Below are 16,017 nucleotides of genomic sequence, written 5' to 3' on the forward strand. Positions count from 1 at the left end.
GGACGTAGAAAAAGAAAACGTAGTATTTGTTATACAGAAAATAATTTATTGTGAACACAAGTGGCAATATTTTAAATAAACTGGAATTAAAATAGTTACAATTCTGAAAATGAATAAACATTAAAGTTGGTTAAAAGACTAGGGAAAGTGGAGGATAATCTAAATATATTTATATATAATAATAATAACAAAAAAATATATGGCAGATTTTTACATATTCCTCTTCGACATCAGAGCTAAGTCATTTAGATATGAGTTTATAGTAAAAATGATGAACCCAGAGAGAAGAATGAAAGGTGGGAGAATAGAAGTTAGCAATATGGAGGAAAAGAGATGAGGAATGTATGGTAGAGAAAAGAAGAAAGGAGCAGTGGTGGGGGTAAAGAGAGGGGGTTTACCTTGCTCCGGCTCCTGGTTCTGTGTGGGTGTCATACCGAAGGGAGACTGGGATGAAGAAGGAGAGGTGGAGTAGGTGGAGGGGGAGGAGGCGGGCCGTGGGAGGGTGCGGTGAAACTGAGAAGGCATGAAGATATCCTGCTGACTCTCCCATCGACCCTGAGGAACAGATGATGGGACATTGGTTTGATAAACACAAAAACATGTCAATGGTAAATAGGAACAGATATATTAGGTGGGAGGTGTTGTTCGGTATTTAGTCACTTAAGACTGACAATTACCACTGGATCCTCAATTAATCATACAATATTTGAACACATTACTTTAAGAACAGCCAACAGGAACCAGCACAGGTATGTTACCTTATCTTCCAGGCAAGATGTGGACAGGTCTTGTCTACTTCCGGACAGCTGAGGACGGATGGACAGAGAGATGATTCATATTATATTGTTCTATATTGGATTATCATTGAGTGCAGTATAATGTCATTGTGTGTATGTTTTACCCTGTGGACAGAAGGAGAACTGATGCTCCGTCTGTTGCCTTTTCCTCTGCTAGTCAGTTGCTCCTTCACTGCCACCTCCTATAAAGCAACCGAACATTTTCAACATATTAGAAAGCACTCAATCGGGGGGGGTACAATCAGGAAAAACAAACACAAATCACAACTTTGATACATTTTATATCCTGCGTCTTATTGAGCTTCTATGTGTGTTAAAACCAACTGCACACCTTCCTGTCATTCAAAAGATCTAAATTCTATCTGTTTTAGACTTTTTATATTTTCCCAGCTTCTCCACCCACCTGTCTGAGTCTGTCCAGAGTCAGGATGTTCTCCAGGCTGAGGACACTGCGGAGGTATTTCTCAATAGCAGCTTCTTCATCCGGTGACTGGTTGCTGTGTGCGCTGGCAGCGAGGTTGGCCAGCATCTCCCTGTCTTCTGAACCAGGGGCGTCCTGATGGGACGAAAAAAAGATTGTGTTTAATAATTCACCCTGTTGCTGAGCAAAGCAGGAAATTAGTATTTGTTTCCCCTGGCCTACCCCGGGGATGTTGGAGACCACCTCGAAGGTGACCCCGCAGCCAGGTATGGTGCTGCGTGTGGACATCCTTCTCAGGAAGTTGTGTGCAAAGCCCTGGCGGCCCGGGTTCACGTTGACGCAGATCCTCTTCCTCAGGACCAGCTGCATGTCGGCAGGGTGGCTGAGCTGGACCACCACCCGGATGGTCAGGTAGACCCGCTGCTCCGGCCACGCCCCCCCACGACTGAGCTGCGGACACTCGTGGACCGTAGAGTCCCATGATGCCTCTGCTTTCACCTGCAGGGTCGACAAAGGTCATTGGTTAAAGGGAAACAAATCTTTATTGTCCTTTTCTTTAGGTACTCTACAATTATGCAATGCTGTAGTTACATTTAACCAAACAAATAAATAAACGCTGTAAAGAAGTCACAGCCAGAGTTTCCGTTAGAATTTTTTTTGCCAGTCAACATGTCCGTTAAAGTTTAAATCTTCCGGACAAAATGAGAAAAGTGCCAGTCAAAGGTCTTCTTTGTTATTTATTGAGCTTTAAAACAAATTCATAACGACTCTATATTAAACAAACTAATTATAGTAGATTAACCACATTATTCTAAAGTGTACAGTAACTTTGGATAATAACACAGGAATAATAAATAATAATAATAATCTTTCCCTCTCTCCTGACAGCCCGTCAGTATCGTCTCCTGCAGCTCACTGATCCAGTAATGAGTGAACCGACAGTGAAGAATAAATATATTTATAACTAGTTTAGCTAGTTCCAGAGGTCGATAAACTAGCTAAGTGTGTTAGGTCTAACTCTTAGTGTATTTTGCTCCGCTCAAAGGTCCGTCACATGGGCGGAGCTGTGATCATGCAGAGCTGCGTGTCTCCGTCAGCATTGATCTGCTCTCTGATCTCTCTCTCGCGTCCGGTTATACTTCACTCGCGTTTATGTCCAAATCGATCAGATCTAGCTAGTTCTAGCTAATGATATGACTGCCTGTTTATCAAAGGACACCTATAAGCGTTGCTTGGCAACGGGGGTGTGGTGGCAAAAGTATAGCGCAGCATTATGCAGCATTAAGCATTTGTTTACATGAGGGGTCAAAATGTCCCCTTCAGGAGGATACATCTCTTTCTCCACATTAAATGTCAGACATTAGAAAGGAAGTGACTGCGCAGGTGGCGTATTGACTCTTCTTGTCTGTCACATAAGTGGCGCAACTGATGCGCTAAGGGGAAATTATTTTGACCGGACATTTTGACCGGAGTGATTTAGATTTGCCGGTCTTCAGCATATTTTACCGGTCATAGTCCGGTAATTACCGGCTAACGGAAACTCTGGTCACAACAATTAAAAAAGAAGGCGCGAGTTATATGAAATTGACAGAGATATTGATATAAATATACAGAATTTCGAAAAATGGACTTCCTCATGCGGGTCATTCCTCACCTCTCCGTCGTAGTGTTTGACAATCTGTAGGTCAAAGAAGTCGTCCTCATCTTCTCCATTCAGAGTGGCGTCCCAGCCCCCAGCCTCAGTAACCTCAAACTGGTCCTGAGAGCTGAGATCATCAGCTGGGAAATCAATAACAAACTTTATAAATCAGCCAGCCAGATGAAGAACACATTAAACGGGCTATGAATTAAGCGGTGACATACCATGTGTTATTTAGAGATGACCTAGCATATTTTATTTAGCAGTCACGTAGCATATGATGTCAAGAGGTGACTTAGCATATTTGATATGTGACTAAGCAATTTAGTGTTGACTTGGCATATGTATTTAGAGATGACTTGGCATACGTTATCAAGCGAGCATTAGCATATGTTATTTAGCAGTGATTTAGCGTAGGCTATTAGAGGAGACTTACATTTCAGGTTCAGGAAGAGGACAGGAATATGAGTCTCCATTCCCGGCAGAGGAACCCTATAAGAAAAAACATGGCAGACACTATATTAAACAAATATACTAGCCTTATTGAAATGATGTTGAGGCAATCACAAGGTAATATTATATTAAATATATGAAATGATAGAAGCGCACACTCAACGTGCCATGTGTCATACCATTCAGCAGGAGCTCCAGGAATGCCGCTGCCAGGGAAGGGCACCATGACAGCGTTTCTCTCCTCGGTCAGAGTCAAGCGCCACTCCAGCAGCTGGGCCTCCCTCTCCATGTCATCTTCTGTCTTTTCTGAACACACAACATGCCTCAAACATTTAACCCTTGCTACAGAAGATGCCTACAAGCTAGAGACCATAACTTTCCTGAGAGAGGGGAGTGTTACGGATTGTTAAATGTGAACGTTGTGACTTTATTTTGATGGAACCGTTTTTTAAGGGTTGCTTATAAGTTAGTAATCCATATTAAACGTTTTCTGTGGGAAAAGTTTAGTGTAAAGAAGACTTTACATTTGACTTTGCAAAAGATGTTGCATTAATAAAGGGCTTCACAACCCGTAAGGGGAACAAGAAAAGCTACATTTTGAGACTCAAAATAGAAGTTGCTAGTTTCATAAGCTTAAGTGTATATTTCTACATTTCAGATCATTAGTCCAAAGCCTCATCTTGTCATTTTGAAAGTATTAAACTAAGCAACAACTATGGTTACCACTCTTTCTTTAACATCAAATGTTACAGTGATGGAGGGTTATATGCTCTCCTGAACCATGAACAACAGTGTTAACATGTTTTATGTATGTTGTTATACTCATGTGTGGGGTGTACTCATACCTGCTTGGCTGACTAAGCTCTGCAGGTGCTGGTCGAGGTATTCCTGCCTCTTGGTGAGAGCGGCCAACCACTGCCGTCGCAAGCGTTCCAGGTCTGTCTCCTAAACAACAAACCAGTCAGTTCATTATCTTCCGCCTCAGTTCACCTATTGTCAAAGACTGTAAACAGAGCTGTGCTAAACTGATCTACCTGATAACTGTCCATCTCATCCACTTCCTGGTTAGCTGTGGTGTTTCTAATCTCCACACATCCAACTGACACTGCAAGCAGGATTTCTGATATCAGCGGCATGGTGCCCGAGTCCTGAACTGAACGCACGTCCACCTGGATTCGCCTCGACTGACCCTGGAGGACACAGAAGTTTAGAAAAATATTTAGATGTTGCCTTCTGTTGGTTGGTTTTTTTTTTTTGCCAGTTCCACATGCTGTGAGCAGGTTGGCTGTGGTTGTGTCTGTCGGGGCTTTTCCCTACCTGACGAAGCTGGAAGATTCCCCCGGTCTGAACATCTCTAGCAGGAACAACTTCCACTGGGACAAATTCTCCATTCTCGTTTATCTCCAGGATTTGAATCCACAGCTCGAGGCGACGCGTTACCTCGCTCCACCTACAAAAATGATTATTGTCAGCACAGCAAGACAACAATTCTTTTTTTGTTTGGGTAATGGAAAAAAAGAGAAATACAAAGAGGACTGCGTGTGTCTACCTGTCTCGTAGTGTGCGTGTCTTGGCCTGGATGATGCTGAGGTCCCACAGGGCGGGATTTCTTCCTGCGTCGGCCTGTCTGTGTCCGTATACCTCAATGGCGACCGCTCCTTCAGTCAGGTATTCGATGAAATCTTCCGATACTGACACTGCCACCTCCTACGGAACAAAGAAAGATCAGTATGATACCACTAGCTCAGCCTCACCAATTGTTATATACACATTTGCTTTCCAACTTTCTACGTGTCAGTTTCAACAATGATTGCCCGACTGCTCTTCCCTCCCTGGCTTTACCTTGCAGCTGTCAAACACCACCATGCAGTGTGGGTCTTTTGAGCTGGGCGACGAAGACGATGGGTCTACTTCAGGAGCCACGATGATGGGCTCAGGCTGGTCCCAGAAGGAATACTGACAGAAGACGAAATTGGAAAGGTACTGGGGAAGACCAGTGGCCTGCAGGATCTTAAGCTGTGGAGGACAAACAGGACAAGTGATTTAAATGCAAACTTCAAACTCATTTTAGGGTTGAAACAACTCCTCTCTAAAACTTTTTAGCAAAAGCTGAACCTTCAAAACCTTCAAAACCTTCATGATACAGATTGTATTGCAAGATTGTTCAATACTGTAGGTGTATCTAAACCTAGACCTCTAGAACCCACTCATTATAAAACTCACTATAAAACAAAGGTCCTGGAATGATGTTGAACTGCTAACAGAGCCAGGCAGGAAGAACGATGATGCAAAACTCTCCGATGATCTGTCTTTCTTACCATGCAGACCAGTTTGCGATCTGGGACTTCAGCATCTTGATTGTTGTCGGTTTCATCGCCTCCAGCCATGTTGTCCTCTAAACCCCCTCCGACCCTCACCACCTCCACATGAAGACGCCCTGCAACCTGACCACAGGAGAGGGGAATATATTAAAAGAACATTTTAACCCAACCATACCTAGAACATGGATCTATGGATGTATCCTCCACCACTGGGAGTTATATTGTGAACATCCAGCTTGGACAATTCTTTTAAATCTTTTCTTACATGCTTTTATAGCAATCTAGCAAAATGGTCAATATTCTTTGACATTTGACACTGATATGTACTGTATGACTGTGCAGGATTTAAAAGACATACTGAGTATGTCAGAGAAAGATGTAAAAGTATTAATAGAAGCATCACATTACACCAAGTCTAGAGACGTTTTGTCCCAAGCTCAGATTTTCCATCCATTAATGGCACTACTTCATGACAAACGATGGCGTTACAGGATAAGTGATGTAAGAATGAACATGATAACCAACACGTTTCTGGATGCCTACCTCCCCCTTCTGGTTAATGATGGGAACAGCATAGTTGAGTTTCACATCGTAGAAGAGACAGGAAAGGAAGACGTTTGCGACGCCAATCAGACTGTGGTTTTCCTGCTCGTCAAAGAATGGGTCTGCCCGACGGAAATATGAGCGCATCACCTTGAATAAAAGAAGAACATTGATTTAAAACACAGGAGAACTTTGTTTAGTTTGCATATTTTAAGCAGCATAGTGCATCGTTGATGATTCCATAGCTGTCCTGGCAGCGTTATTGTAAGACTTTCCGAGAATACGTCTCAAGTCAACTCACAGGGTTGTCCTCGTCATGGAGCTGGTAGTCCTGCCACTCCTGGTACAGCTCTCTCATGTCCACCAGACGGTTCTCCATCTTCTCTAGACTCCAGATCTGCTTCCCTCGACACCGGCGTCGAACTTGAATTGCTGGTTCACTGAGCACAGCGTCCCTCTATACACATACAGACACACATGGGTATCATTGAGGATTTTCTGTGCAGAAGAATTGTATCTTTGCACGAGTGACTAGCTGCTTGTGTGTGTGAGACCTTGCGGTTTGCGTTGAGGTTGTCTGATGGGATCTGCAGAGTGACTCTGTACTCTGTGTGTCGCTCCAGCTCATCAGAGATGAAACAAGCTTCTTGAACCAGGAGGTTGGCTCTCACGATCTGCTCCCTCAACCGCCGCAGACTCCTAACCAACACCGCCTCCCTGAAGGGGGGAGGGAGAAGGGTGGACAGAGGTGAGGAGGAGGGAATACAAGGAGCAAGTGTTTAGTTTGCATTCATATCTTAGCAGAAACACAAACAGGGATGTATTGCTCTCAATCTGTGCTTAGCTTTAGTGGATCAGAAGCTCGGGTATCAAATTCATTTGCAAATGCTCAGGTTCAAAATGTTTTTGTGATTTCAGTGTTTGAGACACAATAAAAGGCAACATGTGGCCTGCAACAGACACGGTAAGGCTTAGCCTGGATAATGGCCTTAAATGCCTTTTGCCACTGAGGCAGTTGTTGAGAGGATTTAGGAGTCAACAGTCAATGAAGGTATCAAAAAAGTGTACAAATGTTTTTCAAGCTTTCAATGACCACAACCACGTGAAATCATCGATTCATAAGTCAGTACAAAAAAGGCAGCTGGGACATTAACATGCAACATAAGAGGCTTACGCCTGGTGGAGATAAAGTCTTTTATTTGGAGTGTAAATATATTTGTGGTCTCACTCTGACCTGTCCTCATTCCACTGCCTCAGTCTGCTCTGAGCGCTGGTTGAGTGACTCATCCCTCCCATGCTCAGTCTCTCCAGGCTGCGGTAGTGGGACTGCTGTCCTGGGACCTGCTGTCCAGACGGCGGTCCTCCAGAGGAGCCGGACGACAGACGGTCCGGGTTCAGCTTCTTGCGGAGCTGCTGGAGCTCCTGCTCGTACATCTGTCTCTGCCGCTCCAGAGCAGATTGCTTCTCCTCTTCATGCTGCCTCTCCAGAGATTGGAGGACTGCTTGCATTGGATCTGAGGGAACAAAGAAAAAGTCAGAAAACATGACAGGGACTTAACTAACGAATACTCAATGCAGACTAATATTATTTACCGTTATTGCCCAGGGCTTTCATCATGACCTCTGTCTGAGCGAACTCGTAGGAGAAGCTGACCTCACTGGACACTTCGCTGCCTGTGTCACCATCTGCATCCAGCTGCTCACTGCTGCCACTGTTCTTCATCAGGCCCCCCTCGCCCTCCTCATCCTCAGCTCCCCGAGCACTCCGCTTAGGCAGATTGATCCTGGAGGGAGGATGTCCAGTTAATTAACAATGAGCTGGTTGATTTGCTATATCTTAATTGTCACTGATATTAGGTCATATATGCTATAATCATTGGATGTTAATCAGTACAAATCTGTATGTGTTTATAGCAGTTGCAAACTTTATAAAATGACATTATATGTTGAAATACTGAGATGATTTTATCAAATGAATAGCAATAGAAGAATGAAAAAGATAAATAAACACATGCAAATATTTTGAGGGTATACAATTACCTGAAGAAGTGGTTGTTTCCCCAGAAGATTCGGTCGCCATGGTGAAGCTGCAGAGCACTGGTAACTGGAGAACCGTTTACACACGTCCTATAACAAAGTGAAGACAGCATGACATTAGGATACTGTTAGAAAACTGGTTTAACTATTTCTTGACCTATTAGGAACTCTTAACCACTGTCAGTGCAGTGCATCCCTTACCTAGCGTTGCGGTACGGGCTGAGGATGACCGCAGCATCAACATTAATGTTGATGACACAGTGCTCTGCCTGGATACCCATGCCGCACAGCTGGATGTCCTGAGAGTCTGCCGAGCCCACCTTTGTGTGTTCCTAAGACAGGACATTCAAGATATCGTAAAGCATTTTTAGCATATATGGTGGGACAATTGAATACATGTTATGTATTCTGGAGTGAGGCCAACACACAATTTAATAAAGCGCATCAATTCTTGCTAGAAATGAATTTACAGAATCTCTTGTATTGACTTAATCTATTTTGTTCACCAAACGCCGTCTTGTTCACGTTTTCTTGGAAACATGTTGTGCTTTTAAATTTAGTAAATGGGTATAATTCTTTGCTTCCCAACACACACATCACTGTTTTCCAAAAGCGCCCACTGTTGTTCAGATAGCTGACTCCTGATCAGCCAGTAAGCTATGACAACTCCAAGTCCAAATAATGGTCATGTGTGAAGACTTAAGTAATGTTTCAACCGGCAGATGGATTACATGATAGTGAGATTGAACTCCGTCTTTGTGATAATACTCAGTGTAAATATTTGGAATAAGTTGCAAAGCATACTAAAGCATGGTCTGGAGAGTGTATGTATGCATGTGTGTGTACCTTTAGATAGTACACCAGCAGTTCATTGAGGGCAGGATCTGCATTAAGGTTGACAAGGTAACTCTTATCATCTCCAACTTTAATCCCTGATGACTGGAGAGAAATACCCAGACTCTCCAGCTGCTTCTGACGCTCCTACAGACACAGAAACAAATATGATATACTATTCACACAATATCTAAAACTCTGGCCCGGGGCAGTTTTAGAAAATCAATACAAATCAAAGTTAACTGTTTGGTTTCATAATCATAACTTTCCCAGCTCTTGTGTCTTACCTGTGCAATCTCCTCAGTTTTTCTCAGCTTCTGCTCCCAGGTGTAGGTCATCTCTTGAATCAACTTTTCAGACTCTTCCAGACGGTCTTTCAGCTCTGGGGCCTTCAAAGACTGGAGAATGAAACAACAGATCAGAGTAAGTAAAGGCCAGGGGTAGCCAACACGGTGCCCGTGGGCACTTAGTCGCCCGCAGGGGTAGCGTGGGTCGCCCGTGGGGCATGTTCTAAATATAGCTCGCCAAGCAAATCCAAAATGTATAAAATACACAAAACAAAAAAGGAAATGTAGTTAAAAGAATCTACCCTATGCATTAACGAAACCTCAATCATAGCGAACTCTATCTACTAACTACAACTCTATATCTATCTAACACCCCTCCTTCCCCCACCCCCACAATGAATATCGACCAATCACGTTCTTGCTTGATTTGCGGGACCAGCGTTGCAGTCGGGAAGAAAAGCAATGTGGAGCGGCAGCTCACCGCTTAATAAGGAGTGTGACCTTTCCTTCTGGCAGAATCTACACAACACATGAGCCCCATTGAACAGCCTAGTCGTGCCAGCCTATACCACACATGTGGGGCAGAGCTTTACTCTGTGTGTTGCAACTTGCATATTATTTATTACACTTGACGCACACACACGCATGGCATAATTTGCACTGGGGACAGGGGGGACATGTCCCCCCACTTTTCGAAATCCCGTTTGTGTCCCCCCACTTTACAAATATGTTTATTTTATTTTTTTAACGCAAGCCGTCATCGCCACGGAGGAGCACACAGCCTCTGTGAGCGAGCGAGACAGAGAGAGAGAGAGAGAGACAGAGACAGAGACAGAGACAGAGACAGAGACAGAGACAGAGACAGAGAGAGAGAGAGAGAGAGAGAGCACACCTTTATCTATTTAATATAGATAAAGTAAGAAATCATTCCAATGTGTACTATAGGACAATAAAAAAAAAAAAAACAGTTTAAAAGGAGAGTGATTAGTAAAATATGCATAAATAAAAAGAAAGAATGCTAACTAGGTAACATAAGATAAGAATAACCAAGTTTAAATGATTTGTTGTTGGTTGTGATCATATTCTAAAGATGTTTGGATTATTGAAAAGTATACAGCTTCCTTTCATATGAGTGTTGAGCGCTGTATCCATCAATTCATGTTGTGCTCAAAGTGCACCAGATTGATGCATTTAACTTCAACATTTAAAAAGAAAAAAATGTCCGGGGGTTGTATGCCCCCGGACCCCCCTAGAGGATGTGAGGTCCACCCCCCAAATAAAGCAGGTTAAAATAATTAAATTGCATACATTTTCTTTGAGTAAACACTGAAAACGGGTCCTACTGACCCAAACAGCACACAAAGGTTAACGGTAAGCATATAATAATGTTAAATGTGCTAAATACATACACTGCAAAAAACTTCAAAGTAGTAAAAGTAGCCCCCGACTTGTTTTATTTTTTGAAAGTAGCTCTCATCCTAAAAAAGGTTGGTGACCCCTGACAGATATTTGTTTAAGTTGATTTTGAAAGTTTCGAGGATATCCCACCTCTGCCTGAGTCAGTTGCACTCGTAGTTTATCTACTTCCTCCCGGAGTTCCCTGGTGATGCGAGCATTGGGGTCTTCATTGACAACAGCGTGGTTAACAATGCTCTTTGCTCTGTCTGCATAGCGCAGCGTGGAGAGCGTCTCATCGTAGTTGTCTGCTGCTGGACTCACAGTTGCAACCATGGCTGTGCGACTGTTGCCACCCAGACAGTCCTGGAGAGAGGTGATCATGAAAGGAAAAAAAAGGGACAAAAAAAAGTTGAAAGAAAATTCACTCTATAGTCAAACAAAGGAAATATATTTTTCTAATTTTCTGGTGAACACGTTTATTGTGACTGTACCTTCAGGAGCCATGTCAGAACAGAATCTCTGTAAGGAACAAACTTGTTTTTGTTCTTCGTTGTTCCCTGTTCGGCTAGCGCTGAAATCACCAGACCCAGCGTTGTCAGAGACCTGACAAACAAACAAAAACACACTACGGGTAAATGCGATGCTTTTGAGTTTTTACCGTGGTTATCACGTGGCAAGGGAAACAAAAGGTTCTCCTAATGTACTGACAAGTGTTTTACTATGATTTAGATATAAGGAGTATAAGGAAAGTTGCTGTAGAGAGGCACCAAATTCACAAAAGGGTAACCGAGAACCAGGAAGATATGCTTTTTTCACATTAGCCATCCAGCTATAATTTCAAATGAAAAAAATGGCACGTGACAACACAAGAAATGTCTTCCTAAAGAAAGTAACACTGCCAAGTTGAAAACATCTTAAGACAATTTAGAGTTTAAATGATACAAATGGGTTTGTGTGTAAGTGGGTGTTGAGTGTGTCAGTGCTGCTTTTTTTGCTTTCCCGTACTTGTTGATGTTGCTGCCCTCCTTGAGTCGCTCCCCGGCTGCTCCAGTCTTTGCTGCTCGCTCACTTCCAGCCAAGTCTACCAGACTCAGCCGACTAACCTTCTCCCCACTCGTCTACAGAGAAGGAAAAAAAACACAGTAGGAAAGACTGATTATTGTCTCAATCTTTACACTTTTTAGATAAACTGATAAACCAACCACTTGGGTATTCTTTATGTTTTTAATTTACAATCTAAGTGCTTGGATGGTTTTCAGACGACCAACCACTGCCTTACACTTTCATTTATAGTAAATCGGACAATCGCTGTTTTTGAATTCTTAATAGAATATTTACCCTAAAAGGCACCTCATTTCTAAACTACATCACCACCAGTTGTATGACCTGGTTCAGCACTCCCTATGTTTTCTACACTACAATAATACGCCTTGTTGGAAAAATCGGAACCATAAAATGAACCTTGCCCAGATCATTTTATTACTGGCCATTACGGGTATTATTAAGTATTATTGTACTCATTGAAATACGCCAACAAACTCCACAATGACTCTTTATGACATATGCCATTCATGTGTGTCATAAACAGATAATGGTCCCTTTGTCTGTTGGCTAAATGCATCATGAAGCCAAAGTAGGCTTGGTGGACATGTACTGTAGCTTTAACAATACACTTGAAGCAATGCATGAGTTAATTTTCACTATTTTCTACTACAAATAGTACTTTCTCCTACTTTCTTGTAAACGACTGTCCACCAGCTTGTCAGATCCAGTGGGTGGCAGCCATTTGACACATGTACCAATTTTCTTTGTGTCGTCCAGGACAAACACATGTCTCCGGGCTGTGGTCTAGAACATTTATACAGATTTCATCATGCTGACAATCCTGTAAGCAGAATTGTACATCCTCATGAGGTCTGACAGGACTCTGATGGCTCACTAATTACAGGAGGCTCTACATTAAAGCAATCCCCACTGGGTTTCAGCTGCTCCAACTGAGCCTTACTCCAGTTTGGCTCCATGACAGCAAGAGACAAATCGAGCTCAGAAATAAACAACAAGGTGTTTGGCTTCATCAGAAGGCTCCTTTCATTGATTTGATCTTGCTAGGCTGGATACTTGTGTCAACTCTTCTCTATGCTGTCTCTGATAGTTTTGACTCTACCAACAAGGTGTGGATATCACATTGCCATTCACAGTGGGAAGGATCCACACCTAGCCAGGCGTGACAGCTCAGCCTCAGTAGCTGACAAGGCTGAACACCTGATCTTCATTTGACCCTCTTCAGCCACTGTTTTCTATCAGATCATCAACTGGTGGTTAAAGGGGCCTATTATGCTCAATTTCAGGTTTGATGTTTGTATTTTGGGCCTCTACTGGGACATGTCTCCATGCTTTAATGATCAAAAAGGTCTTTCTTTTTCTCATACCGCCTGTGCTGCAGCACCTCTTTTCTCCCTCAGTCTGAAACCAGGGCCCAGTCTGCTCTTATTGGTTAGATGGCTGGCTCTGTTGTGATTGGTCAACTGCTTAGAGATGTCCTGCCCCTTAGTCTATCACGTACAATGCATTTGTGAACTAGTGCAAGTGTTACATATTTGTGTCAATATGTAATGGAAGTAAAAGGGAACTTTAGGATCTCAGCCTTTGCAGACATTTACATGCACAAAAACCTATAACACAGTACAGGAAAGGGAAACCCCCAAAAAGCACAATAGGGCCCCTTCACACATGTCTGGTGTTAAGGCTCAATTGTGAGGTAACTTTATAGTAAAGACAAATGATGAGGTGCCCGACATTGCCGAGGTCCTGTGATGTATTGCACTTCTTATTGAGGAAACAGGTTACTACCACACATTCAAACCTCCATGAATCAGTCTGGATTCCAAAGTGTTTCTGCTATCTTCTTCAATGATGTGACCTTCGACCTTTGTTCACATTTTTCTAAATTCCACTGACTGAAAACACAGATTTCTAACATGGAAAAAGGGGGTTTCGGACGTATACAGTGCTTTCTGTTGTTCTCTAGTTTCCTACATTTTCTGATACTTTAACAAACAGAATAGGAACCCTGTGACCTCTGAAAGTCCACATACTTCAAGTTTGACTTCTTTGGTTGTCATGTTTCAAAATATCATATTCAACAGGGGGAGCCCAGTGTGATGAAATGGATCTCAATGCCTATGTAAAAGAAGTCATGTCATCAGGAGGAGTTTGTATTGTGAGAAAAACAGTATAGTATTGAACATAAAAAAAGGGCACCGCACTCCTTACTTCACATAACAAAACCTCAGTAAAAGGAAAAAGAAAGAACCATGAAAAGACCCGGTCACAAGACAAACTGATACAGATCAGCCTCAGACCTGTAGTGCTCCAAAATCCCCTAGAGTAAAGCAAACTGTTAAACTAACAAGAGATATTTATCTGGGACACGGACAGAATAGATACAACAACAAAAAAACACCATGTCTTTGAATAGGGCCAGAAAGACCAGCATATACAGTAACCGTATCTCTGTATGAGGTGGTGCAGGAATGAGTCCTAAACTCTGAAATAAGTAAGCATTTTAGCACTAACGGGTGCCCTCTTCTCAAAGTGAATGGTGTTTTGAATGATGTTTTGGCTAGTCTGAAATAAGGTCTGTGTTTAATACAAGCTGAAGAGATTCTGACATTGTGTTTTATGACATCATATACGTTAGGGCTGCTCAATTAATCGTATTTTAATCGCGATTACGATTATGGCTTGCAACGATTACTAAAACAACGTAATCGAAATAAAAAAATTAAAAAAATTCTCCAATAAATTTATGTTTTCAAAGTCAATGAATAATCGCATTTAATAATCGCAATTACAATTATTGACCCAAATAATCGAGATTATGATTTTTGCCATAATCGAGCAGCCCTAATATACAGGACTGTCTCAGAAAATTAGAATATTGTGATAAAGTTCTTTATTTTCTTTAATGCAATTAAAAAAACAAAAATGTCATACATTCTGGATTCATTACAAATCAACTGAAATATTGCAAGCCTTTTATTATTTTAATATTGCTGATTATGGCATACAGCTTAAGAAAACTCAAAAATCCTATCTCCAAAAATTAGAATAGTTCCTCAGACCAAGTAAAAAAAAAAGATTTATAACAGCAAAACACAATCAAACATTTGAAAATGTCCATTAATGCACTCAGTACTTGGTTGGGAATCCTTTTGCACGGATTACTGCATCAATGCGGCGTGGCATGGAGGCAATCAGCCTGTGGCATTGCTGAGGTGTTATGGATGCCCAGGATGCTTCAATAGCGGCCTTTAGCTCATTAGCATTGTTGGGTCTGGTGTCTTTCAGCTTCTTCTTCACAATACCCCACATATTCTCTATGGGGTTCAGGTCAGGGGAATTTGCAGGCCAATCGAGGACAGTAATGCCATGGTCAGTACACCAGTTACTGGTGGTTTTGGCACTGTGGGCAGGTGCCAGATCATGCTGGAAAATGAATTCCTCATCTCCATAGAGCTTTTCAGCAGACGGAAGCATGTAGTGCTCTAAAATCTCTTGGTACACAGCTGCATTTACTCTGGGCTTGATGAAACACAGTGGACCAACACCAGCAGCTGACATGGCTCCCCAAACCATCGCTGACTGTGGGAACTTCACACTGGATTTCAAGCAACTTGGATTTTGCTCCTCTCCAGCCTTTCTCCAGACTCTGGCGCCTTGACTTCCAAATGAAATACAAAACTTGCTTTCGTCTGAAAAGAGGACTTTGGACCACTGTGCAACTGTCCAGTGCTTCTTTTCCTTAGCCCAAGTCAGACGCCTCTTCCGTTGTCTTGAGTTCAGAAGTGGCTTGACCATGGGAATACGGCTATTGTAGCCCATTTCCCGGACACGTCTGTGAACGGTGACTTTTGATACCTGGACTCCAGCTTCAGTCCACTGTCTTTGAAGCTCCCCCAAATTCTGGAAGCGACTCTTCTTCACAATGCTGTTAAGGCTGCGGTCATCTCTCTTGGTTGTGCAGCGTTTCCTGCCACATTTCCCCCTTCCAACAGACTTTTTGTGGATGTGCTTTGAAACTGCACTCTGTGAACAGCTTGCTCTTTGAGAAATTTCTTTTTGTGTCTTACCCTCCTGATGGAGGGTGTCAATGACGGTCCTCTGGACAGCAGTCAGATCAGCAGTCTTCCCCATACTTGTGATTTAGTTTACTGAACCAAGCTGAGTGTTTTTCAAGGCTCAGGAAACCCTTGCAGGTGTTTCGAGTTAATTAGACGATTCAAGT

At 42.6% G+C, this 16,017-nt stretch overlaps 1 protein-coding gene across 6 annotated transcripts in view; it reads right to left on the reverse strand.

Moving 5' to 3' along the window:
* The window catches only part of kif13ba (kinesin family member 13Ba), a 43,905-nt gene that overhangs the window by 9,544 nt on the left and 18,344 nt on the right, over window positions 1-16,017 (reverse strand). For 4 of the 6 annotated variants that reach the window (XM_079666445.1, XM_079666444.1, XM_079666443.1 and 1 more), the window contains exons 8-33: window positions 11,736-11,848; window positions 11,222-11,333; window positions 10,881-11,093; window positions 9,333-9,443; window positions 9,058-9,192; window positions 8,413-8,543; window positions 8,215-8,301; window positions 7,768-7,958; window positions 7,409-7,688; window positions 6,729-6,891; window positions 6,476-6,631; window positions 6,175-6,324; window positions 5,629-5,754; window positions 5,153-5,326; window positions 4,860-5,017; window positions 4,628-4,760; window positions 4,345-4,500; window positions 4,156-4,255; window positions 3,490-3,616; window positions 3,294-3,349; window positions 2,873-2,997; window positions 1,441-1,716; window positions 1,201-1,353; window positions 902-979; window positions 759-806; window positions 399-555 (exon numbers count right to left, since the gene is read on the reverse strand). In XM_079666445.1, the coding sequence (XP_079522571.1) occupies window positions 399-555; window positions 759-806; window positions 902-979; window positions 1,201-1,353; window positions 1,441-1,716; window positions 2,873-2,997; window positions 3,294-3,349; window positions 3,490-3,616; window positions 4,156-4,255; window positions 4,345-4,500; window positions 4,628-4,760; window positions 4,860-5,017; window positions 5,153-5,326; window positions 5,629-5,754; window positions 6,175-6,324; window positions 6,476-6,631; window positions 6,729-6,891; window positions 7,409-7,688; window positions 7,768-7,958; window positions 8,215-8,301; window positions 8,413-8,543; window positions 9,058-9,192; window positions 9,333-9,443; window positions 10,881-11,093; window positions 11,222-11,333; window positions 11,736-11,848 (3,709 nt within the window). Of the gene's footprint in view, window positions 1-398; window positions 556-758; window positions 807-901; window positions 980-1,200; window positions 1,717-2,872; window positions 2,998-3,293; window positions 3,350-3,489; window positions 3,617-4,155; window positions 4,256-4,344; window positions 4,501-4,627; window positions 4,761-4,859; window positions 5,018-5,152; window positions 5,327-5,628; window positions 5,755-6,174; window positions 6,325-6,475; window positions 6,632-6,728; window positions 6,892-7,408; window positions 7,689-7,767; window positions 7,959-8,214; window positions 8,302-8,412; window positions 8,544-9,057; window positions 9,193-9,332; window positions 9,444-10,880; window positions 11,094-11,221; window positions 11,334-11,735; window positions 11,849-16,017 lie in introns of all 6 variants that reach the window. The other 2 variants (XM_079666441.1, XM_079666440.1) reach the window with 1 other exon arrangement.

The sequence above is a fragment of the Notothenia rossii genome (assembly GCF_949606895.1).
Source record: "Notothenia rossii genome assembly, chromosome: 2".
Lineage (NCBI taxonomy): Eukaryota > Metazoa > Chordata > Actinopteri > Perciformes > Nototheniidae > Notothenia > Notothenia rossii.